This window comes from Sebastes fasciatus, chromosome 17 (assembly GCF_043250625.1).
Source record: "Sebastes fasciatus isolate fSebFas1 chromosome 17, fSebFas1.pri, whole genome shotgun sequence".
In the NCBI taxonomy this organism is placed as follows: domain Eukaryota; kingdom Metazoa; phylum Chordata; class Actinopteri; order Perciformes; family Sebastidae; genus Sebastes; species Sebastes fasciatus.
Window position 1 is genome coordinate 30,216,099 of NC_133811.1, and position 25,791 is coordinate 30,241,889.

A 25,791-nucleotide genomic window follows, 5' to 3' on the forward strand; every position below is an offset into this window, starting at 1 on the left:
GGACACACAATAAATACTAGAGAAGAAAAGGTGATCTTCACCCTGTTTTTCTTGATCTTGAGGGTCACCTATGTGGGCGACCTAACCTGTCATCAATGTGCTCACCTGCTGACTTCTGTTTCCATGGAAACCAGATTTGTTTGGCTTTCAGTAAAATTTTTACTATGGTGTTTGTTCAGTGTCGCGGTAAGAAGTGTGGGACAGGTGCATTTAGATGAAGAAATCATATCAATATTTTGTTAACAAATAAATAATTTTAATATGGTGTTAAGTAATATTATATGAAACAATTCCATTTAAATAATAATATCATAAATGAATTATCTCATTTTACACACCTGGGCACCTCGTTGAGGAGCGCAGCACACCTGGGCACCTCGTTGAGGAGCGCAGCACACCTGGGCAGAGCTACTGGAGAGGGAAAAGGGACAACAGCACAGGAAACACATCCAGCCGTAACATGCAGCAGTACAGTTTCTCAGTGTGGACTCTTATTATCTGCTCTTTTAAACACATCTGTGTGCAATCAAACCATGTGGTTATTAAATGAAATGGAGGGGAACATCTTATATCCTTTTCCAAGTCCATATCCAATAAGGTGTTTTTATTGATGTGTCTTCAGTACAGGCCTACACACTGGTCTCGGCTCACATCAGGCCTATACTATCAGCACAGACAATATAATAAAACACCAGATAGTTTCCATGAAACAATATTTGACCTCAGATTTTGACTTTGAAATGAAAACAAGAAACAAATGAATGAAAGCAAAGCAGAAAGAGAGTCAGAGAGCTTCTTAGAGTCAAACATCAGATCAGTTCAGCTCTGTCCGACAGGCTGAATGCTCCTGAACTGATTCAGAGCTGTGGACGCTGAAAACTGCTTGAACAAGAGAAATGTAACACCTCTGTTGATGTTTGAACACCTGATGCTGTTTTTCATTTCGCTCTCGCTTTGGAACTGTTTCAACCCTCACTTATTGTTGTTGAAGCACTTTATAAAAGGTTACAGGATTTAGGTTTAATAAGAAAACTGATCTTTTGTTCTCACTTCTTCATCTGAGTCAGTATTAATCTGGATTATTACAGTATTATTATTATTATAATTATTACACAGACAAATCAATATGTGTCACATCTTTTATCCAGACAATGTTGTATTTATATTGTTTGTGACAATACCTGAGTTTATCACTGCTGATCAATACCTGAGTTTATCACTGAGTTTATCTTTACAGAGAAGTCAGCAGTGTGACAGCGCCCCTTGTGGACGGTTTATGTATCTGCCTTTGAACTCCTCATGAGAAACCACCTGATGATGTCACCTGACTTTCTGTTGGTGTCAAAACATCATGGAGATCCATCACTCTGATCACATGTACTCATCAAATTAATAATACTAATAATAATTTATATTAATTTATAATAATTTATAATAATAATAATAATCTTATAATAATACTAATAAATAAATAAATATAATCCACCTAGAATGTATTTAGTATCAATGAAAAATAAAAAATAAAATCATATGTTGTGAAACTGAACTGAATCAACCTCCAACAAACAAACGTCTATAAGTATTTAAACCTCCTTTCACCTGCGTCCCTCTCAGGCGGTGTGAAACGGACTCAAGAGCAAGTAAAACAAATAAATATAAAAATATAATTCAAAGCGGTAAACACCCCCAACATAAAGTCAGCTGCCCTTCCTGTATCTGTCAGTTTAAACTGTGTTGAATTTAGTCTGGATTATGACTTAAATGTCTTCATGTGTGTGTAATATTATAACACAATCACCGCACTGAGCTCTGATTGGTCAGCAGGAGGTGCTTTTATAGGAGTTGATCTCTTATCTGGAACATAACCTGCTCCGGAGCAGGTCAGCCGTTCAGCATCAGTTACCATGGTGATCTACCCCGGTAAGAAGTGATCCAGCTTCGTAGGACGGAAAACCCTGAAGTTACCTCGATAACCACAAATCCTGTAGAGTTCTTACCGGCTGTTTGAGTGACAGCACGGACCCTTTTCACTGTGACACACTGAGAGTGTTGCTTTTCTAATGCTCCGGGCATAATTAGGTTGGCAAACCAGCTGCATTACCTCCACCTGCTGGACTGGAGTGTGGAGCAATAGATCGGCAAAATAAAATAAAAATAAATAATAATAAAAATAAACAATTATTATTATTATTATTATTATTACTATTATTATAATTATTATTATTATTATTATTATTATTATTATTATTATTATTATTAATAATAAAAATAAATAAATAAGTAAAATCCATCTAGAATGTCTTTAGTATTAATGAACAGCCTCACTGCTCCCTGAAACCTAAAAGCACCTTTAACAAAACTGAATTGAGGTAAAAATCCTTTTATGTTGTGAAACTGAACTGAATCAACCTCCAACAAACAACAAATAAACAGATAAATATGAACTGTTTTTCAGAAACACTTTATTCATGAAAAAAAACATAATCTGTACAAGTTGTAGTAAAAATGGTTGATGTTGCTCTCTATACAGTAATGGCCTCAATAATCCACCACACTCACTGATTGTAATGATAGAACATCTCAACGTTAAACTGACTCATAAATAGGAGCCATGAATTCAAAGAAACACTTCACAACGTGGGCTGCCGCCTACTTGGATGACGTCATCATCCACAGCACCGCCAACCTGAAGAAGTGTGCAGTTGTATGAGGGAGGTACGGTATCTGGGGTACCACCTGGGCGGCGGGCAGGTGTGTCCTCAGGTAGATAAGACAGCAGCGATTGCAGCCTGCCGAGGCCCAAGACCAAAAAAGAGGTGAGGCGGTTCTACAGGTGGTTCTACAGGCTGCTACCGGCGGTTCATTCACGACTTTGAGGTAGGTTGATGTTGCAGTGACCAGATGGAAATATGTGTCCAATGAATGACGTCCAAATCAAGATCATTCACCACAGTGATGCAGAACTCCATCCATCCATCTCCTATCCGGCTCATCCTGCTGAGAGTCGCGGGGGACTGGAGTCAATCCCAGTGCTCACTGGGAGAGAGGTGGAGTTCAGTTTATCACCAGCAGGATAGACAACCATTACACTGATTGTTCCAGTGAAGATTTATCCATAAACCTAAAGAGACAAAGAAAATAAAAATACATAAAATAGAAAACAAACTATTTACCATAAATGTTTGGAGAGTTCAGTTCAACAAAAGCACATATTTACAGCCTCATGTAGACCTCAGATATCCATGATTCAGTCATTGAAGGGTTAACATGTTGTTAGTATAAATCATTTATTTTAATTTGGTTCGACACCATTTTAATAAATTGGTGTTTTTAATCTACAGACAGTTTATCTGAGCTGCTGATGTGAAGCTTTCTGAAAGCATCTCCGTCTTTCTCTTAATAATCTCACTTCACGTCATATTAAACAGTTTCACCTTCGTTGTGGAAAAACTCAAAGATGTTCTTTCCAGCTACAACGTGTCACAGAAGTTTTACAGCGGATAAAGAAACAATCACAGAAGCTCCTTCTGCACAGAGTTTAAGGCAGCTTTGTTTAACAACAGGTGTGAATGCTTCATGTCCCATATGAAGCAACTCACTGTGTGCAGGCTGGTGTGTTCATCATTTAGGATCCTGGATTCAGTTCCTCCAAGACCTCAGCGTTGTTTACAGCTGTAAGGTCAGAAACACATTGTTAGCCCTCAGCAAACACTGCAGGAAGAAGTCCTTCAGCACAAAATACACTAACTCTTTTTAATCTACAGAGATTCAGCTCAGAGGAAATAGAATAAAAACAAGTTGTACTTACGAGATGGAGGGCGTTTGGCTGAAATAAAAAGACAAGACTAATTATTGATGTTGTCACAGTTGAAGATGTCAGACTTTGTCTCCTTTAATGTTTCCAGTGATGACCCGCTCTTCTACTCACTCAAACTCATCAATAAATCCCTTCTACCTTTTGTTTGACAACATCTTTTTATAAATGACGACTCCAATCACAGCGATGAGGACGAGAGCAAGAACAACCACTGCAGCGATGATGGGGACGGTCATGTCAGTGGGCTTCTCTTTCTCTGTTGAGCACAAAACAACAACAAATAGTCACAACCTGAACACATGAAGCAGGCGCCTCTAATCTCTGAACTGTGGCTACACATTAAAACAGTTACACAAGGCTTTTTAGCATCTAAAATCTAAAACTAATTTACAAAGGTGACAGTGAACTAAATGTGTGTTTGCCATCTCCATCACTCCTGATCTCAGTCTCACCTCTGTTGGTCCTGATCACTGCTTTGTCCAGTTTGGTGACGAGGTGGTCCTTCACACCAGAGAGCTGAAACACACAGTCGTACCTCCTCCAGTCTTCAGGTGTGACTGATGAAAGGTTCAGGTCAGCACTCATCTGGAAGGTTCCATCGTGGTTGGGGAGGATCTCTCCGAGGTCCACGTCCTCATGAAGGTCCTCTCCATCTTTCCTCCAGAACAGTGCGGCTATGTCAGGGTAGAAACCTGTAGCGTGGCAGCTGACTGGAGAGGAGGGAGTCTTCTGGAGGAGAGACACTGAGGGAAGCTCTGGAGAGTAAAGACAACAGTATTATTATTTACTGCATATTAATATTAGCAATCCTGTTTGATGTGTTTTAAATGCCTTCGTAACACATAGGGGAGAGCGGGGTCGGTTGGGACAGGGGGACAGTAGGGACAGAGACTTTTTAAATATACGGTGTTAATATTTAGACTGCATTTATTCAATTTAAATGATCTTTGTTTAGTCCAGAACAAGATGTCCCAACTGTTATTTATCCGTTAATTTTATCTAAATTGTGTCTTTCACGTTCGGGTTTAGCTCTAAAAAAACTTGATATAAATTTTTAGCAGACACCTGTATCTGTTCAGGGATCAAACTATTCTCATTACTGGTCAAGTAGTCTGTGAGCAATGGGACGTTATTTGGTGTCGATACCAAAGTGTGAGAGAGGTGAGAGGAAATGAAAGAAAGAGAAATGTGTGTAAAGAGAGACGCAGTGGGTCTCTGTATGTTGGTGACATGTACTGTAATGTTACTGTTGCTTAGAAACAGAGGAGACATATGAAGATTGTTCAGGTCATGTGATTCTACCTGTTCTCAGCAGAACGCTCCTCCCATAGTTCACAAAATTCTTCAGATAATCAGGACAACGCTGGGTGAGGTAGTGTTTACTCCATGCTATCAAAGCTTTGTCATTATCCCACTTGTGTTTGGTGAAGACAGCCTGTTGTTTTGGAGCGACCCATGTCTCTGTCTTCAGGTCAAATGATATCCAGTCTTCTCCATCATAACCATACTGATCATAACCTTTAACCTCATCAGTCTCATCGTCCCATTCACAGCCAACCATCCACTGGAAAATGTGGACATCTGAGAGAGAGAGAGAGAGACGGCATTAAACCAGAGTGAGATCACAGCCCAGTCATCTATTATCAGTTGACATCACATCTTTACCACAGAGACACACTGATCCACAGACACCAAGACAGAGGATCTACACCTCCTGCTGTTATTGGCTCCATGAAAGACACTTACAGCCAATCATCATGTGGACAGTGTGGACGTCTTGGAGAGAGACAGAGAGGCAGAGACTGCTGGGAAACAGAGTGACATCCTAACACAGTTCAGATCCTCTTTTTACCACAGAGACACAGTGCCTCCACTGAGACCAACAGTTTCTCTCCACTGCTGAAGGTGCTGTGGCTTCATGTGAGCTGCAGGAACAGAGTCCTGACTAGCAGACTCACATTAAACCTGATCCTGGACTGAACCTTACACCCACTGAGACCCTGCAGCCAGTGGATCAGTCCAACAACATCCTCTTCCTGTGACAAACTCCAGACCAGACTGTCCTGAGGCTGCTCTAGAAGCTTCCACTGAAGGACACTTTCAGTCCAGGATGAGTCACTAGACTCCAGCTGCTCAGCCAGGACAGCACTGTGTTACTACAACTGGTCACAATAAGGCAGAGACCATCAGGACCATTATGGAGACTGGGAGGCAGTCTGTGTGTCCTGATTGGTCCATCCATCAGTCAGTCATTCAAGACAACCAACAGCTGTTTCCACCTGCAGATGTTGGCTTGATGCTGCCTGCTGGGATGGACCAACACACTGTGGTCAGTACAGTAGAGTTAATCTAATCTAATCTGGAGTTCTACTGTATAGTTAGGGCTGAAACGCATTATTCTTTTCATCATCAATTATTATTGGATTAATAGATTAAACATTTACTTATTTTAAAATGTCAGAAAATAGTGAAGATGCCCGTCACAAGTTCTCAGAGTCTAAAGTGAAATCTTCAAATTGATTCTTTTGTCTGAACAACACTGAACAGGATTTAATATTAAATGATAAAAAACAGAGAAAAGCAGCAAATTCTCATATTGAGAAACCTGAACTAGAACATATTTGATAAATTAAAAATGAAATACTGTATCATAGACACACTGTGGTCTTATAAAGGTAATCTAATCTAATCTGTAGTTTTAACATATATTTAAGGATAAAAGTTATTATTCTTGTGATTATTGATTATGTCATGAATATGAATAAATTAATAAATTGTTTACACTGTAAAATGTCAATAATTATAATTAAATTAAAAATATTATTAAATGATAAAAGTATTATTAAAACCTCCTGCTACTCCTCTCATATGAGGACCCAGCAGAAGCAGCCTGCGGCCCGTTTACAGTCCTGCTCCGTACTTTAAGAAACCAGCAGGCAGTAATGTTCCTCTATCAGCTGTGGGTTGTAAAACTGTTGTGATAAACAGGTTCCTGCAGCAGAGTTCTTATGGACCAACTCACTGTGGGCAGTTCAGTAGACTGATTCTGATCTAATCTAGTGGAGACAAAGGGTTCATCATCTCTGCTGGTTATTATGGGATGGACAGAAACACTGTGTGTGTGGTAACATCTGTTCACTAAAATACAGGATGAAAATATAAACAACATTTTATCAGTAGAAAGTGAAACATGAACAAACCTCCAGTTTGGTTGAAGCGCTGCTTTGCATCTTCAATGCCGACTTTGAAGTCCTGCTGGTGACCCATACATTTCTCAGCCTCCCCCTCCCAAAACTGAGGATAATCTTCTGTGACGTTGTTCATCCAGTCCTGTTTAGGTTCTGCTCTCCTGGTGTTACTGTCATAGTGATACATCTGAACTTCATCAACCAACCCAACACCCACAAACTCTGGGAAGTTTGGGACTCCAGTAGACGCAGTGTAGAAATACTTCATAGAGTGAATCACTGGAAGAGAAAGTTAACGTCATGATTTCAGTCTTTATATCATACTTTTATAAATCACTGAACAATTTTATTTCTCTGAACACAGAATCAAAAAGAACTACAAGGGCGCCTGGCTTTGCGGCAGCGGGAGAGGGATAGAGTGGGTCTGCCGACGAATCAGCTTCCAGGATTTCCATTTTCTCTCGACAAATCATGTAGCTTTCTGGCGTTTTTTAATGTGGGCTGATTGATTCGCTGTGAAATCAATGAATAGGTTTGTAATGTTACTCTGTCTGAGCTAGCCTGGCTTTAATTATGTTAGCTAGACTTGGTGAATAAGTTACCAATCACTTTATCATCTGTTCAGAGCTCTGATTATTATGCTGAGGCTACGTTATAGTTACAGTTACATAGAGGTAACGTTACTCCTACTGTATGAGCTCCTCAGCGTTGTTAAACTACCACAGTCCCTTCTTTTAGCTCAGACAGGTAACTGTAAGATAACTGGTGTTATATTAATGATTATATGATCATAAACGTTATGTTAATACTAAAGCTATATACAGTATGACTGCTGCTGTATTAGCTTCTTAACGTTGTGAAACAAAGTTTACTATCACAATCACTGTTTTTAGCTCAGACAGGTAACTGTCAGATAACTGCTGTGTTATATTAATGTTCATGATTCATGATTATATGATCATAAATGTTATATTAAATGTTCATACTAAAGTTATATAAACATGACTGTAGTTTGTAAGGTTTTTCAAGGTAAAAGAAACATAATTATCATATGTGTGAAATTGTTTCTACATATAAGTTTTATTTCAATGTCTGTTTAGACTTCTCCAGGCTGTCAGTCATCCTGCATCCTCTGCCCCAGAAGCTCAGCCTGCAGTCCAGTCTGAATCCTCACCTGGTGAGGTCTCAGGTGGCAGAAATACAGTTGGTAAGTAATGTTTACATAAACCTCACAATAAAGCAATAGTAACAGTTGGGTCGAATCTATTTAACATACAACAGACAGCATACGGACATTAAGACACTATATGTTACATGTAGTGTAATTTCACAGCAGTTTATCCTGTTTATTTGCTTACTGATGATAAATTGTATGTTTAGGGGACGGGCATGGTGTGCCAGGTATGGATCGGGTTGACAGCCTTGCAGAGCACCTGGTAGAACTGAGGACACAGACCTCCATGACTCTCAGCAACCAGCAGGTTAGTAATATCTGTAATTTGGAATACTATGCTTAGTCCAAAAAGAATAAGACAATGTTGTTGTTTTCATTTCATTAATTACTCACATAAGCCTGTTGTGTGAATAAATATTCAGTCTCTGTTGTTCTTTTCATGTTTCTTTATAAGGGAAGCACAATTGTGGCCCTGTAGCAAAACCTGCTGGACGTTGACAGAGGGCCCAGCAATCTACAGTGGGCTGGTCACTACCGGAGGCCCCGCTGGAGTCTGAGCTGAAGGAGTTTCTGGTGAATCTGTGTGCTGTAAATCATTCTGTCTGATGTTGCAGGGAATCAGACCCAATGACAAACATTAAGAATAGTATTATCTTCTTCAAATGATTTGTTCTTGTTGTTTCACGTGTTCCAGGCCCAAAGACAATAAAGTTAAAGCTTTAATATCATTACTGTCTCAATTCATGTGTATTCCTATGGTTATTTTTTTAATTAATTACACACAGCAAGTCCATCCCAATATTGCTCAACTATTCTCCAGTACATTATGATTTATTCTACTAACATTTTGACCTATCTTGCCTAACAGTTCATTAATCAGTCATAAGGATGATGTATGCAATAATAATAATGCAAAACATCATCATGGATGATGATAATGTTTTGTATATTTGTTATCTGTAGTAATCTACCAGTTATATGACTGTATAAGGAAACCTGAACGATTTTCAATATTAATGTATTAGTTGCAGTGCACAAGTCTTGCATTAAAATTATATCTTGAGTCAATTCAAGTTTACACGAGCAACACAAACTATTTTTTACTGCATATTATAAACTTCGACCCTGCCGGAGACGAGATTCGAACTGCCTCTCAAGTGGACATGTATTCTTCCCCCCGAAAAGCACAAAAAATAATGTTTTTATTCTTTAACAAAAATACTATGGTGTATAAAGACTTCAAAACACCATGTGGGTGAAAATAAGAGCTACAGAATTGTGTTTTCTTCTCTCTTTCTCTCTTTTTCTTTCTTTTCCCACCTTCTTCCCCCGCCCACCCACACACACTATTGTTCCCCAGCTTTTGCGGAGTTGGTAGAGCAGGCGTCCATGTGTTAAGGCTTGGTCCTGACCGCGGCGGCCCGGGTTCGAATCCGGCCTGTGGCCCTTTCCGCATCCACTCTCTCTCCCCCCTTTCAAGACTCTATCCACTGTCCTCAATAAAAATGGAAAATGCCCCCAAAAAAATAACTTTAAAAAAAAAAAGAACTACAAGACATCCTAATAATCTCTGTGTAGTCAATAAATATATAAATATATTTAGTTCCAGACACTCTTTAATATTTCTGATGATTTAGTCTTGAAAACTGTTTTAATTCTGAAATAAAATATAAAAGGAGTCTCATATTTAGGTCATACAGTTGTGTAGCTGACATTCATTGATAGAAAGCAGTTTGTAAAAACAGACATCATTTATTGATTTATTTGTATCTAGTGCTGGATATCTCAATGTGAAGACAAAGTCCAGTTTAGTTTCCAGTTAGTGGAGTCATTTATTCTTCAGGATGCATCATTAGTAGTTCACACTCCTCATTATCACATTAGTTTGAAGTCTGTCTCTACTGTCCTCTACTCTACTGTCCTCTACTGTCCTCTACTCTACTGTCCTCTACTGTCCCCTGCTGTCCTCTGCTGTCCTCTACTGTCCTCTACTGTCCTTTACTGTCCTCTTCTGTCCTCTACTGTACACGTCTGTCCTCTACTGTCCTCTGCTGTTCTCTGCTGTCCTCTACTGTCCTCTTCTGTCCTCTACTGTCCTCTGCTGTCCTCTACTGTCCTCTACTGTCCTCTGTTTTCCTCTGCTGTCCTCTACTGTCTTCTGCTGTCCTCTACTGTCCTCTGCTGTCCTCTGCTGTCCTCTGCTGTCCTCTACTCTCCTCTACTGTCCTCTACTGTCCTCTGCTGTCCTCTACTGTCCTCTACTGTCCTCTGCTGTCCTCTACTGTCCTCTACTGTCCTCTGCTGTCCTCTGCTGTCCTGTACTGTCCTCTACTGTCCTCTGCTGTCCTCTGCTGTCCTCTACTGTCCTCTACTGTCCTGCGCTGTCCTTTACTGTCCTCTACTGTCCTCTGCTGTCCTCTGCTGTCCTCTACTGTTCTCTACTGTCCTCTGCTGTCCTCTGCTGTCCTCTGCTGTCCTCTACTGTCCTCTGCTGTCCTCTGCTGTCCTGCGCTGTCCTTTACTGTCCTCTACTGTCCTCTACTGTCCTCTGCTGTCCTCTGCTGTCCTCTACTGTTCTCTGCTGTCCTCTGCTGTCCTCTGCTGTCCTCTGCTGTCCTCTGCTGTCCTCTACTGTCCTCTACTGTCCTCTCCTGTCTGAATGCATCTAGCTCATATTTCTGTGTTAAGCTGAACTTGAAATATTCTGCACTGAAAGATGTTTAACAAATCTGTCCAAGAATAAATGTGATTCTGTTAATACATCAAATCCTTAAACAGCATCGCCCGACCGATGCTGGATTTTTGAGGCCGACACTGATATCAATATTCAATATATGGGCCGACAGTATTTTGAATAGAGACACAGAACATAAACAGACAAACAGATACAGATTCCTTAGTTGTTGTTGTTTTGTGACCAGTAGAACTCAGTGGGACATTTCACAGTTTACAAATGAACTGGTGCTCTCTGGAGGACAAACTATGTGATGGAGACACTGTTTATGAATGAGCTCAAACTCAGTTTGGCATTTCTGCACTTCAGTTTCTTGTTACTTATCAGCCGATATATACACCGATACCATATATCTGCAATAAGCTGATATCAGCAAATAATATGGAGGTGTGATTTATCAGTGTAGCTCTACTAAACAGCATGATATAGTACAGTCAATGGAACTATCAGTGTGATGTAATCTGACCCAACCAACACAACTCAGTATGGAGGTACTACGTTAAAGCATTATTAGATAGAATAATATACTATATGAAATAGTATATCACTGAAGAAAATAAATAGATGATGATATGAATGTTCAGTAGGTTGTTATTGATTATGTGTGTTTTTCTGTGTTGTCTAATTATTCTCTAAATATCATTTATTTATATATTTTCCTATGCAAAATGTTAAATTAATTAATCTGTATGTATGTTTTATTTTATTAATTATGTGTTTGCTGGATTTTTTTATTCTTTATTTCTGTCTTTATATTTTATTTTTGTTTTATTTCTTTATTCATTTTTGCTTTTGGTTATTTACATTATTGTATGTATTTATTTATTTATTTATTTTAAATCTTAATTTTGAACTGTCATTCCCTGTGTAGATATATTATTATACGTTATTTTGTCTAGGCAGTGGGGGGTGAAGAAAAGTGAAAATGCTCTGTGGTAAATATCTGTGAATAATATTATTTTTCTTAAATTAAAAAAAAAAAATTATATCAGGTTTTTTAAATGGAATTTTTCAAATCTTTTTCTTATTTTTTTTTTTTTTACATTAGTACCAATTCCCAGAGGACAAGAAGCAAATATTTAAGAAAACTATGGTGACTAAAGTCCAACACTTTTAGCTGCTACTGGCTGCTAATTGGTAAATGTTGTTTAGACATACAATAAGCAAAGCTCCAAAGCACCTTGTTTCATTATTACTGTGAGCTCTAACAACTTAAAAAGCGACTCTCTTACACCCCCTAGTGCCTGGAGGCATATTACACAAATACAATACCACAAAGAAATACATGGCTCCTACAAAAATATACTTCACAATACCATAAAACACAATATAACAGACAATACAGATACACCACCCACTACAGATAATATACAATCATAAAATAAATAAACGTGTAAAAAGACAATAAAATGTAAGTATCTAGAACATCAGGATCAGCACAAACACGACAGTCTATGTGAAACGGGATAATAATTGACTGTAAGTACTTTGTATAAGTTGCTTGTCTTCAATGTGTACACCAAACCTATTATTACTGTTCAGTTATTACATGTTATACACTATACCTAATGTTTTCACACCCAAATGAACTACTAAAACATTTGTACTTATTTATCAAACCTTCAAGTGTAAATTCAAGTGCCAAAAAACACTTCAAAATGTTAATGTGTTAGGAAATAATTAAAAAGTTGTCAGAGAATAGAAATAAGTAAATTATTTCAGATAAGAGGAGCTTGATCATCATTTCTGTGATTAATGGTGCTGTTTGTTTTTTTCCTTCTCAGTTAAGGATGTTTCACATAAGAGAGTTTCTGGAGAACAAAACTGTGGCAGTGGTGCCAGAAAACTGGTGCACCGACGGTGTCACCTTTTGGCCAAACTACAAAAATGACGAAAGAGTCGACAGGGCAGTAAGGAAAGCTGAGGAGCCTGGACCTTACTGGCAAAGCTACGATGTCAGAGTTGTAAAGTCATGTGGTATGCTAATTCTCAAAAATATATATATCTATAACTCTGTTCTTTTGTATATTGTTACTTTGAAACTCAAGTGACGTGTGACACATTTCATTTTTAGATCATTACTTTGAGGCACATCATCTCTTAAAAAAATCCCTGACGTGCAACACGTCAGATTTACAGTCAGAAGTCAATCAGGAAGTTCAATCAAAGAGAAGGCCAAAGCCGATGTAAGTATTAGGGGTCAGAAAAAAACTATGTATTGCTTTTTTTTCTTTTCTTTTTTCTTTTATAATTCTGAAATAGATTTTTTTTAATGCCAGAATCAATATATTTGCTTCATTTGAGTCTATGTGGAGGTAGAAGGAAAGAGGCTTTGTCATGCGCCATCAACGCGTCATATCTTTGGGGTATAACACATGTGCAGTAAAATCTGGTCTGCGCTCGCCGAAATTGAACCAATCGCAACGCACGACCGCAGCTTCAGTTACACTGCGCATGTGTCATACCCCAAGACCCATGTCCGCCTGTGTCCCAGCCTCCTTCAATAGGCCCTGACCAAGACAAACTAGCCAGCCGCCGTGAGCCGAAACGATGAAGTATAAAGTGTTGGAGGGTCTGTGTGGATACGACCTGCACCCTCACATGTTAAATCCAGCGTGGTAAACACTAAACATCCAGTAAAGTATGGAAACACTTTGGGTTTCACACATTGCAGGAAAAGCAGAGCTAGACATCACGGCTAAAGCTGCACGCTAACTCTGTCACGGACAGGAAACGTTATCGTATTGCAGTAACATGCGGTCAAGCCGGCCGTTGCTCTCATCTCCGTGGTCAAACGTGGCCGACGCTATAACTATAGGGGGATGTATAAAGAGAACGGAGCTGACACTTCGATGACACAGCTGGTTGAAAATTGACTAAGCATCCCTTTAAGGCAGAACTGTGCATGCAGAATATTCCTAACACAACCATCATGGCATTCTTGACCTTTTACACTAGTTTACAACTTGAGTTCTTTAGCCAGTGAAAACATTTATGATATTATTAATAAGGGAGTCTGCAAATCAAGATAACATTATGTTGACAGCTGAGCATGGTTATTTTTCCATCCCACTTCATAGTCATTTCTTTGGGGACTCGGATGATGACAGTGAGGAGGAAATGGAGGAAGTGGAGAATTTTGAGGAGTGGCTTAAAGATCCTGCCAATTCTCAGCTGAAGCAGAGGGTGGTGAGTTTTTTTGTTTGTTTGTTTCGTTATCATGTCAATCCAATTTAATGTGACATTACATTATAGAGTAGAATCTGAGGTTTTGTTCAGTTTAAAGCCCCGAAAATCTTTCTTCCACATCTTAAAGGTATAATATGCATCAATTATTTAAAAAACAATGTATAGACTGATAATATGTAATCCCTCTAAATCTTCTGACCCACTAAAAGTGTGTGGTGGTGTCTATCTACAGAGACCCTGCAGCCCTCTCCCTGTATTTTCTCTTTTCTTATTATTTTGCTGTGTTCAGGAAGTTTCTGGGCTTCAGCAATAACGTTTTATTTCTCTGAATTACCGCTTTGTACTCACTAACGCCGATATCCCTCTCTTTATTCGTGCTATAGCTCGCTCCACCATCGCGGCTCTCCCTCCCTCCCTCTCTTGTTGAGGGGCCAACTGTGAATGTGTTGTGTTTAACTGTTACATATTCTACCTTTAAGTAGTTCTCTAGAACATTAAAGGATTTAAAGATGCAGCGACGAAGGGAGTAGACCCTTGCTTTGACGCAAAGCCTACGGTTACACTCTATTACCAGATCTTCCTATTAATACATTTGGCCATATCTTGTGCTTTACCAGATTAAATTTTGAGTGTAGTTTTAATATTGAATGTCTAGCAGAGAGGAAACAGAGGTTGTTGGACAGTAGTTATTAATTTTGTAATAAATGTCAGATTCATTCAAACACAAAACCATAGTAATATAAACATGCACAGACTACTCCAATACATTAAATGATGCTTTTCATATGAACAACTATATAGGTTTTTTGAGACTAAAGAGAGAAACATTCTTGTAGTCTTGGTTTTATAACATAGATCTGGCACAGTTTACATTTAAACCTCTGTTACACACACACACACACACACACACACACACACATCCTGAGAGTGGAATAGGGTAGAGGTAATGCACTACAATTAGGCTCAAAATGTTGTCTTCATATAGGAGGACATCTCCCTTGGGTCTTGAGAAGAAAACGTATGTAATTAACACTGGATATTTATACACTGTCTGATAAAAATACATTTTAAAAACATTCTGTAAATTATAAGATATTGACAGGACTTTTTTTGTTCCATTTTAGATTTCCTCCCTGGCAACCATCGGGGGCCATGACACAAAACGTGTGACATGGAACATCCTTGCCCACATGTTCCATGATGATGTTGGGAGGAGGAGAAATTGGAAAGAGATAAATGGGAAAAAGTCTTTCAGCCAGATGGCATCGAAGACGTTGCTCCTGAGTAAGCAATTGTAATAAATATTAAAATCAATTTGAAGTCACTCAGCAGTCTTAGGCAGTGTTCAAACAGACATCAGCACTCATGAGGAAAAACACAGCCATGATCATTAATTTGATTGAGACCACTGCATCGACACATCAGGGTGGGGGCCAATGCAGGGGGCTTCAGAAAACATTGCAGGTTATGTCTGGCTAAAAAGTGGAACCAGGCTCAAGTTTTGCTGTAACACAACTTTATCCGGCAAACCACTCAATTGGCCAAGATACGTGCAAGTGCACATTTCTGGTAGATTCTGACTTTCCTGTTTACATTACAATTGTTAGTAGACATTACTCCTCTATCCGGGATCCGCTGATCCTCATCATCCTGTTAACCCTCTGAGACCCAACTTTACTGTCTTTCTGAGGCTGTAGCAGGTTCAGTTTTAGAGCTACATATATCACATGAAACTAGAAAAACCTAAGGACTCTATTGATACCAACCATGTCATGCTGCCATGTCCAGAAGATTGCTAAATAACACTCCAAAGTTGGGCTAAATTTTGGTGAGGAAAAACTGTCTTGTCCATTTTCAAAGGGGTCCCTTGACCTCTGACCTCCAGATCAGTGAATGTAAATGGGTTCTATGGGTACCCACGAGTCTCCCCTTTACAGACATGCCCACTTCATGATAATCACATGCAGGTTTTTGAATGCAGTTTAAATGTGTTATTGTCTCCTTTTCTAAAAAGGTGTATTTGAATATTTCTGCATACTGGGGTCCCTAAACAATCTTTTTAGAATTATATAAATTGGGTATCACTGTTAAGCTGAGATTTATGTGTGATGATGTTAGTCCCCATAGTAGCCATTTCATTGTACTGTATTGTCACTTCTATCATTCTAAACACTTATACACTTTTACTATTCATTTTAATTCATTCATTCATTGATTTTTATTTCTTATTATTGACTAGAAGAACTTGACACACAGTCCTGAGCTGCATGTCATTACTTCATCTTTTTATGAAATTGCCATAATTACAATATTAATTCTTGAGTTGTGACCAGAAACATGATTTGTGAGCTTGACCACCAAATTCTAATCAGTTCATTCTTCAGTTCAAGTGGATGTTTTTACCAGATGTGATGAAATTCCCTCAAGGTGTTCCTTACTGTGTTCATTAAGATTTTCATTAAATAAAAAAAGGATTTTATACTATTTATGGAAGCATATCCTTTTTCCAGTATCACCTATTCAATGCATTTACAGTCTAATGACCTCTGTTTTTACATTATTTTTTGGCTTTTTCTCTTTATTAGATAGTCAGGACAGATGTGCTGGAAAGGGGGAGAGAGAGGGGTTAACATGCAGCAAAGGGCCCCAGGTCAGATTTGAACCCGGGCCACGGTGGTAAGGCAGAGTCCACCTTTGGATAAAACTACAGACGGGATTTACAGAAACTATGCATTTATGTTTCTCAGCGTAACTAATTGTATCTGACATGAGCCTCACTGATAACTGCTGGCTCTCTTACAGCAGTAGCAGAGCTATTAAGTTACTGCTAATAACCCAATTGTCCTACTTCTGCTTCACAGTAAAAGCATTTACCTGGAGAACCACAGGGGGGCTAAAAGAAGAGGTTCAGATGTTTTCAAGTTTTAAATGAATTGAATGTTTTATTAATAATAAAGGCAGACTGGTTATAAGAAGTCTTCAAGCTTTTATAGAGCAATCTAGATGTTGGTCAGCTGGATTTTTTATATTTCTGTGGCTAGTTTTGGCCAGAGACATTTTTAATAAGGGATCCGGAACGGGTCCGGACCGAATGAGCCACTTCATGAACGGGTCCAAATCGGATCCGGGCTGGATGAGCTCATTTGTGAGCGGATACGGGCAGTGTCCGGGCCAGATCTGGTCTGGATCCGTGATCCGTATCTGTTACGGATCCGTCCCGCCGTGCAAGTGGACTCCTATCCGGACCCGTTTTGCGGATTCGTCTCAGAGCTAATATCCCTCCGGAGCGGAGTCAATTTGCTATCATATATTTAACCTAGATCTTATTTGTCTATCAGTCAAATAAGATCTAGGTTAAATATATGACTACAATATATTATTATTACCTGATGAAACATTATGAATGAATGTATCTCAATTATTATAAATAACTGGTGTTAATGAAGCTCTTCAAAGTGACTTACAGTAAAGTTATTATAACTACTAAACGTTGTTAGTAAATCTTACCTGCGGATGCAGCGTGGCAGAGGCACAGCAGCAAAATAACTTTCCTCATTTTGTTCACATAAAGAAACACCGAGAAGAGAAATTCACCACGATGTTACTCCTCTCCTTCTCCGTCTTCTTCTGGTTCCTTCCAACATGCGCAGCAGCTTCATTCTGACCATTAGAAAACTCCACATTGGCTGTGCGTCATGACTCATCATGAGTTACTAGGTGAGATTGAACAACACAGGTTTTCAGTGGGAAGTGACACTATATATTGACAGAAAAACTACAGAACAGGAGACAAACAGCAGCACATAATGTATATAAAGTCATAAATATGACTTCATCAAGTTATTGTTGGTTTTCTAAAGACAATGTATAATGGTAACAATTATGTTACAATATGTTTTGTTGTTATTTAACGTCATCCTATTTAATATTTAGGTTTTTGTCATTATATATAATAATAATAACATATTGTAACACAATTCTGTTACAATTATTCATTGTCTTCAGAAAACCATCAATAATTTGACGTAATATCATATCATATAATATAATATCACAGTTGTGGGACAGGAGTTCCCATAAAATGCTTCATACATTTTAATAAAAATTATGTAATTAATGTCATCTGAAGAAAAAAAACATTTATATATATATATATATATATATGTATATACATATACATATATATATATATTATTTTAGAACTCAATAAATTGTTCCATCTCTTAAGACTGCAGGTGGAATAGTGGTGCTTTTGACTGGGGTACAGTCAAAACAGCAGGGTTCAGCAGAGATATAAAAAAGGAGTTAATCAAGTTGCATTGTGGGTAGGTTCATTGGGACTCACTGCTTCTGCCTGTTCCAGATCATTAGTGTTATCTGGAGAGTTTCATGTCTGTGTTTATTAAACAAATCAAAACATATTGTCATATCTTCTATTCTTGATCTATTTTACATTTCCTTTGGTTAAAATAATTATGTCTCTGTGATAGAAATCAAATATTGACGTCCACAGCTACAATATTCATATTATTGTATCTACAGTCACAGATGTGTGAGCATATATATGGAATCACAAAAAGACAGAACTTTGGAATATTGGGATTTTATTGAAAAGCAAAACAGAACAAAAGGAGTGAAACAGCAGAGCAACTTCATTCAACGTTCATCTACTTAACCCAACACAAGACGGGATTTTGAGCATCGCTGTTCAATTTCTTTACGTTTATAAAACTAAGAGAGAAATCGTCTCTTGTCCCAAAAATACTAGCAGGAAATATTTACAAGAACATTTCTATCAGTGTGCTGAGAAGCTTCAAACATCCCACAACCCTTTAGAAGATCAGCTAACATTAAAATATATTAATGTGTCAAAACAGATCAACAGATATTATGAAACGACAACACACTCCTGATTAATTAAGAAAAACCTCAAAGACATAAATTATTATTTGCTTTGGAAAAACAAGATCTTCAAAATTGATCAGTTTTTAAAGAAATGATCAAACAAACTATTTACACAACTGGAAAATAAATGTTGAACTGATGTTTCTATTGTGTGTGTGTGTGTGTGTGTGTGTGTGTGTGTGTGTGTGTGTGTGTGTGTGTGTGTGTGTGTATGTGTGTGTGTGTGTGTGTGTATAGGGGATCATCACTGGATGCTGCTGATTGATTAGCAGTATTGACTATCTGTTATCTCAAGGTATATATCATCATATTGACAGACCTGAGTGTACGTGGATGTGTGTGTGTGTCTATCATAGAAATATTTCTATGGTGTCTATATCTGTAAATTAACGTTTGTGTTGCCACTAAGCAGAAAACCCCAACAGCAGAAGCATCAAACTGTAACTATGGTGGATTTATTGTTTAGTCTTTATTATGTATGAAGAGTTCTGTGATGATTTCATTGTTTTATTTCTCTCCAAAAATAATCATCCTCATTTGATTTACCAACATTTAAACTAATATTTTATCAGAGGAAATTACACTTTTTTTCTGATTCTGAATTCAGTTTCCTCCAAGACCTCAGGGTTGTTTACAGCTGTAAGGTCAGAAACACATCGTTAGTCCTCAGCAAACACTGCAGGAAGAAGTCCTTCAGCACAAAATCAGTCAGATGATCAGATCAGTCTCAATATTAACAAATGCGTACAGAAGGATTCACAAATGTATTTTGTGATTTATATATAAATGACTCTCTCCACAAAAATATTTTTCATTGCACATAGTTATCATTGTATATCTATATATCTATATATGTCTTGTTTTAAATACATGTAATAGAAATCCAAAAATATATATACTTAAAAGTATTTACATGTTTTCCTCAGAAACACATTTGGATGTTGTTACATTTATATACAAACTGTTGAACCTGCATTTACAAACTGCTGGTCATGTGTGAACTTCACTGCATCTGTGTGTGGGTTTTTTGAGACTCCCCTGATGCAAACCAGGAAGGGCGTTGGCCGTTGATCCAAATGTTCGTGGCCAAACGGTGTTACTACAACTTCCAACAAAAATACTTTTACCCATAGACTTACATTGACTTACATGATTTTGCACAATGAGAGCTTCTGACAATCTTATTCAAACTACTTGTTGACTGTCAGCATAGTTGGCCAATAGACTTTATTCTGACTGATTTACTGATAGACACATACATTCATCCAGTTACTAAATAATCCTGTCTACTCATCTTCTAAAACTGTCCGGTAGTTCAGTCAATACAGCACCTATAATCTCTGAACTGTGGCTACACATTAAAATAGTTTTTAAAAAACTTTTTTACGATTTAAAATCTGAAATTAATTTACAAAGGTGGTAGAAAAGAACTCAAAATAGAAACCAAAGACAATGAAATTGTGTTTTGTCTATTTGATTATTGATATGTTTCTATATTAATCAAAGCTAAGTAAACAGTGGACAGGCAGCACAACAGAAATGGTGGTAATAACTCCGGGTCCAGAGGAGAACGTGCATAAGTTTAATACTAGGGATGTCACGGTACCAGAAATCTAGTAGTCGATACCAAAACCAGTGAATTTCCACGATTCTCGATACCAAATTCGCTACCACGGTAAAAAAACAAAACAACAATAATAAATCCCCTGAACTGTAATTCAACACGTACTCTTTTATTAAAAACATTTGAACGTTACAAAAATCAGAGGCATGTTGCTTTTAAGTAATATATAAAAAGAATTGACCCATTTTGTTCATTTTGGCGTATCAGCGGCGTGCTATCAATCGATAGACAGACGACGGACACTACATACTGACCGTGAATGCATCTGGTCCATCGGCTCAGAGTAGCAGTAGTAGGAGGCAGAGGATTTGTTGTCGAAGTGAAAAGCAAACGCACCTATTTGGCAATATTTCACGTTTAATCCCAACGCTATAAGGGAACCTTAACGTTAATGAGGTAATCGCCATGAGGTGGATGGAGCCGTCACAGTCGGTGTGCACGGATCAGCGGCGCCACGTAGACCCCCGCAGCTGAGCCCCTCAGAAAAAGCTCTACCAGAGGCCAGACACACCGCCACCCGACGGTAAAGATCAGAGTCAGCGCTCTGCACATGTTGACCGTCTTCTTTTCTTGTAAAATGTCCGGTGTTATCGGTAACACCGGTGTTGTCACAAGTTTATTAACCGGTGGGTTAATTTTCCTCACCGTCACATCCCTACCAACGACCATTACAGGCATCGTACGGTACCTTCGGTACGGTAGAAAAAGAGTACCGTCACTTTTTTAGAATTTTGGCATCGACTTGGTACCGAAGTATCGGTTCTCGTGACATCCCTATTTAATACTGATCTAAACCTTAAAATTATATATAAAAAACTAGGTAATAGAAACTGACAACACAACTTCCCATCCACATAAAACTACATGAACTGCAGGACAGTGACAGTCCACCTCTGTTGGTCATGATCACTGCTTTGTCCAGTCTGGTGACGAGATCGTCCTTCACACCAGAGAGCTGAAACACACAGTCGTACCTCCTCCAGTCTTCAGGTGGGACTGATGAAAGTTTCAGGTCAACACTCATCTGGAAGGTTCCATCGTGGTTGGGGAGGATCTCTCCGAGGTCCACGTCCTCATGAAGCTCCTCTCCATCTTTCCTCCAGAACAGTGCGGCTCTGTCAGGGTAGAAACCTGTAGCGTGGCAGCTGACTGGAGAGGAGGGAGTCTTCTGGAGGAGAGACACTGAGGGAAGCTCTGGAGAGTAAAGACAACAGTATTATTATTTACTGCATATTAATATTAGCATTCCTGTTTGATGTGTTTTAAATGCCTTCGTAACATATAGGGGAGAGCGGGGTCGGTTGGGACAGGGGGACAGTAGGGACAGAGACTTTTTAAATATAAGGTGTTAATATTTAGACTGCATTTATTCAATTTAAATGATATTTGTTTAGTCCAGAACAAGATGTCCCAACCGTCCCGGGGAGGCAGAATTTGTGAAAATGCACTCCTTGTACATTTATCTAAATTGTGTCTTTCACGTTCGGGTTTAGATCTAAAACAAACTTGATATAAATTGTTAGCAGACACCTGTATCTGTTCAGGGATCAAACTATTCTCATTACTGGTCAAGTAGTCTGTGAGCAATGGGACGTTATTTGGTGTCGATACCAAAGTGTGAGAGAGGTGAGAGAAAATGAAAGAAAGAGAAATGTGTGTAAAGAGAGACGCTGTGGGTCTCTGTATGTTGGTGACATGTACTGTAATGTTACTGTTGCTTAGAAACAGAGGAGACATATGAAGATTGTTCAGGTCATGTGATTCTACCTGTTCTCAGCAGAACGCTCCTCCCATAGTTCACATACTTCTTCACCCACTCAGGACAAATCTGGGTGAGGTAGTGTTTAGTCTGTGCTATAAAAGCTTTGTCATTATCCCACTTGTGTTTGGTGATGACAGCCTGTTGTTTTGGAGCGACCCATGTCTCTGTCTTCAGGTCAAATGATATGAAGTCTTCTCCATCATAACCATACTGAAAATAACCTTTAACCTCATCAGTCTCATCGTCCCATTCACAGCCAACCATCGTCTGGTAAATGTGGACATCTGAGAGAGAGAGACAGAGACGGCATTAAACCAGAGTGAGATCACAGCCCAGTCATCTATTATCAGTTGATATCACATCTTTACCACAGAGACACACTGATCCACAGACACCAAGACAGAGGATCTACACCTCCTGCTGTTATTGGCTCCATGAAAGACACTTACAGCCAATCATCATGTGGACAGTGTGGACGTCTTGGAGAGAGACAGAAGCTGCATCCCAAAGCTCTTAATTTTCATTTCCTCGCTCCTCGATCCTCGCCTGAACCGGAAGTTGTTCTGGTGCGCCATCTTGAAGACCGTCCCAAAACTCTTATTTGTGCATCGAGGATCGAGGATCGAGGAGCGAGGATCGAGGATCGAGGATCGAGGAGCTATGAGCGAGGATACACCAGTGTATCTTCCACGGAAGTCTTTTACCGACCGACACGCCCCCTTACTGGATATCAGTTACTGATTGGACGCTGCTGCCGATCAGACTGATCTGATAACTTTACCTCTCAACATCACTGAGTTTCATACCGGAGTGAAAACAGATCACAGATTAAACGTTTTATAGTTTAGTTGTCTTCTGATTCACCATCTAGTTATAATGTGTGTTAACTGAAGCTCTGAGCAGCAGCAGAAGGACCTGCAGTATCTCTCCTTCACACAGCGTCAGTGAAGCAGCCTGACAGTCAGAGGGGTTTATAAAACCTGACAAACTGACTTAAAAATAACTTTCTGCATTTATTGTAATGTTTTTTCTTTTCATGATCTGTTATTTCCCCCGTTAACTTTTATTTATGAAACTATTAAAGTCAGAGAGAGAAGGAGAGTCTGTCTGTCAGCAACAAACACCTTTTACATCATTTATCATCATTTCCATTCAGTCACATGAGGCTGATGATTCCTGAACGTCGGGTTTGATATGAGTTACATCATTTACATTTTCCCTTTAGCACAATAAATAATATCCAGTGTTCAAAAGACACCACAGTCATATTCTGGGTTATTAAATAATGAACTCAAAATCAGAATATCAATAACTACAGACGCTAATAATGAATAAATAATATAAAGAGCACTTGTCTTTATTAGTATTAGTACAGTTCAGACACAAACAGCTGTTAAAGCCGACTGACAGTTGATCCAGATGTGATCAGCTGCTGCTGTCATCAGAAACGGAAGTAGCTTCACGTGACGCTTCAGAGGAAACGACCGTCTCATGTCTCTTAAAACGTATTTCCTCGTTTCCTCTCTCCTCGCATGGTTTCCTTAGCTGCATCCCAAAGCTCTTAATTGCATCCCTGTTTCCCTCACTTGCGTCTCATCCTTGCGTCTTAGTCCCTCCCACCAGGGAAGCATGGAGAGACGCAAGGAAACCATGCGAGGAGAGAGGAAACGAGGAAATACGATTTAAGCGACATGGGACGGTCGTTTCCTCTGAAGCCTCACGTGAAGCGACGTCCGTTTCTGATGACAGCAGCAGCTGATCACATCTGGATCAGCTGTCAGTCAACTGTAACAGCTGTTTGTGGTGCTGTGGCTTCATGTGAGCTGCAGGAACAGAGTCCTGACTAGCAGACTCACATTAAACCTGATCCTGGACTGAACATTACACCATTCAAGTCTTGAATGATTATTTGATTATCAAAGTTTGTGTCAATTAATTTTCTGTTGATCAACTAATCGATTAATGGTTTCAGCACTATATATGTTTATCCACTGTGGTCAAGTAAAGTTAATTAAATCTAATCTGAATTATACTCCATATTTAGGGTTCAAAGTAATTATTCTTGTCATTGTTGATTATGTAATGACTAGTTTTCAATTAATCAATAAATTTACACTGTAAAATGACAAAAAATAGTGAAAATGCCCGTCAAGTTCTGAGATCTTCAGATGAAATCTATAAATTGCTTCTGTTGTCTGAACAACACTGAACAGGATTTAATATAAAATGATAAAAAAAACTGAGAAAAGCAGCAAATTCTCATATTGAGAAACCTGATCTAGAACATGTTTGATGATCTTCTTGATAAATTAAAAATTAAATACTGTATCATAGACACACTGTGGTCATGTAAAGGTAATCTAATCTAATCTGTAGTTTTAACATATATTCAAGGATAAAAGTTATTATTCTTGTGATTATTGATTATGTCATGACTATGAATAAATCAATAAATAGTTTACACTATAAAATGTCAAGAATTATAATTAATTAAAAATATTATTAAATGATAAAAGTATTATTAAAACCTCCTGCTACTCCTCTCATATGAGGACCCAGCAGAAGCAGCCTGCGGCCCATTTACAGTCCTGCTCCGTACTTTAAGAAACCAGCAGGCAGTAATGTTCCTCTATCAGCTGTGGGTTGTAAAACTGTTGTGATAAACAGGTTCCTGCAGCAGAGTTCTTATGGACCAACTCACTGTGGGCAGTTCAGTAGACTGATTCTGATCTAATCTAGTGGAGACAAAGGGTTCATCATCTCTGCTGGTTATTATGGGATGGACAGAAACACTGTGTGTGTGGTAACATCTGTTCACTAAAATACAGGATGAAAATAGAAACAACATTTTATCAGTAGAAAGTGAAACATGAACAAACCTCCAGTTTGGTTGAAGCGCTGCTTTAGAATGTCAATGCTGACTTTGAAGACCTGCTGGTGACCCTTAGAGATCTCAGTCTGTGTCTCCCAGTACTGAGGATCATCTTTTATGATGTTGTTCATCCAGTCCTGTTTGGGTTCTGCTCTCCTGGTGTTACTGTCATAGTGAACTATCTCAACTTCATCAACCAACCCAACACCCACAAACTCTGGGAAGTTTGGGACTCCAGTAGATCCAGTGAAGAAATTCTTCATAGAGTGAATCACTGGAAGAGAAAGTTAACGTCATGATTTCAGTTTTTATATCATATTTTTATAAATCACTGAACAACGTTATTTCTCTGAACACAGAATCAAAAAGAACTACAAGACATCCTAATAATCTCTGTGTAGTCAATAAATATATAAATATATTTAGTTCCAGACACTCTTTAATATTTCTGATGATTTAGTCTTGAAAACTGTTTTAATTCTGAAATAAAATATAAAGGAGTCTCATATTTAGGTCATACAGTTGT

At 38.5% G+C, this 25,791-nt stretch overlaps 1 protein-coding gene and 3 long non-coding RNA genes across 7 annotated transcripts in view; 3 read left to right on the forward strand and 1 right to left on the reverse strand.

The window, feature by feature from the left end:
• Window positions 1–25,791, forward strand: part of LOC141754421 (uncharacterized) — an 87,150-nt gene that overhangs the window by 23,119 nt on the left and 38,240 nt on the right. The gene's annotated exons all lie outside the window — the stretch shown is intronic.
• The window catches only part of LOC141754400 (major histocompatibility complex class I-related gene protein-like), a 49,872-nt gene that overhangs the window by 20,537 nt on the left and 3,544 nt on the right, over window positions 1–25,791 (reverse strand). The window contains exons 2-7 of one of the 4 annotated variants that reach the window (XR_012590623.1): window positions 7,018–7,284; window positions 5,120–5,398; window positions 4,270–4,572; window positions 3,809–4,067; window positions 3,600–3,672; window positions 2,446–3,121 (exon numbers count right to left, since the gene is read on the reverse strand). Coding sequence is in view for 2 of the 4 variants with exons in the window: in XM_074613439.1 (XP_074469540.1) it covers window positions 25,273–25,539 (267 nt within the window). In the remaining 2 variants the exon portion in view is untranslated. Of the gene's footprint in view, window positions 1–2,445; window positions 3,122–3,329; window positions 3,673–3,808; window positions 4,068–4,269; window positions 4,573–5,119; window positions 5,399–7,017; window positions 7,285–17,609; window positions 17,769–25,272; window positions 25,540–25,791 lie in introns of those variants that run through there. The other 3 variants (XR_012590624.1, XM_074613439.1, XM_074613440.1) reach the window with 3 other exon arrangements.
• On the forward strand, window positions 7,782–8,907 carry LOC141754426 (uncharacterized). The gene is made up of 2 exons (XR_012590640.1): window positions 7,782–8,486; window positions 8,634–8,907. It is a non-coding gene; the product is annotated as an uncharacterized LOC141754426 (long non-coding RNA).
• LOC141754419 (uncharacterized) lies at window positions 18,738–19,598 on the forward strand. Its single transcript, XR_012590633.1, has 2 exons — window positions 18,738–19,192; window positions 19,245–19,598. It is a non-coding gene; the product is annotated as an uncharacterized LOC141754419 (long non-coding RNA).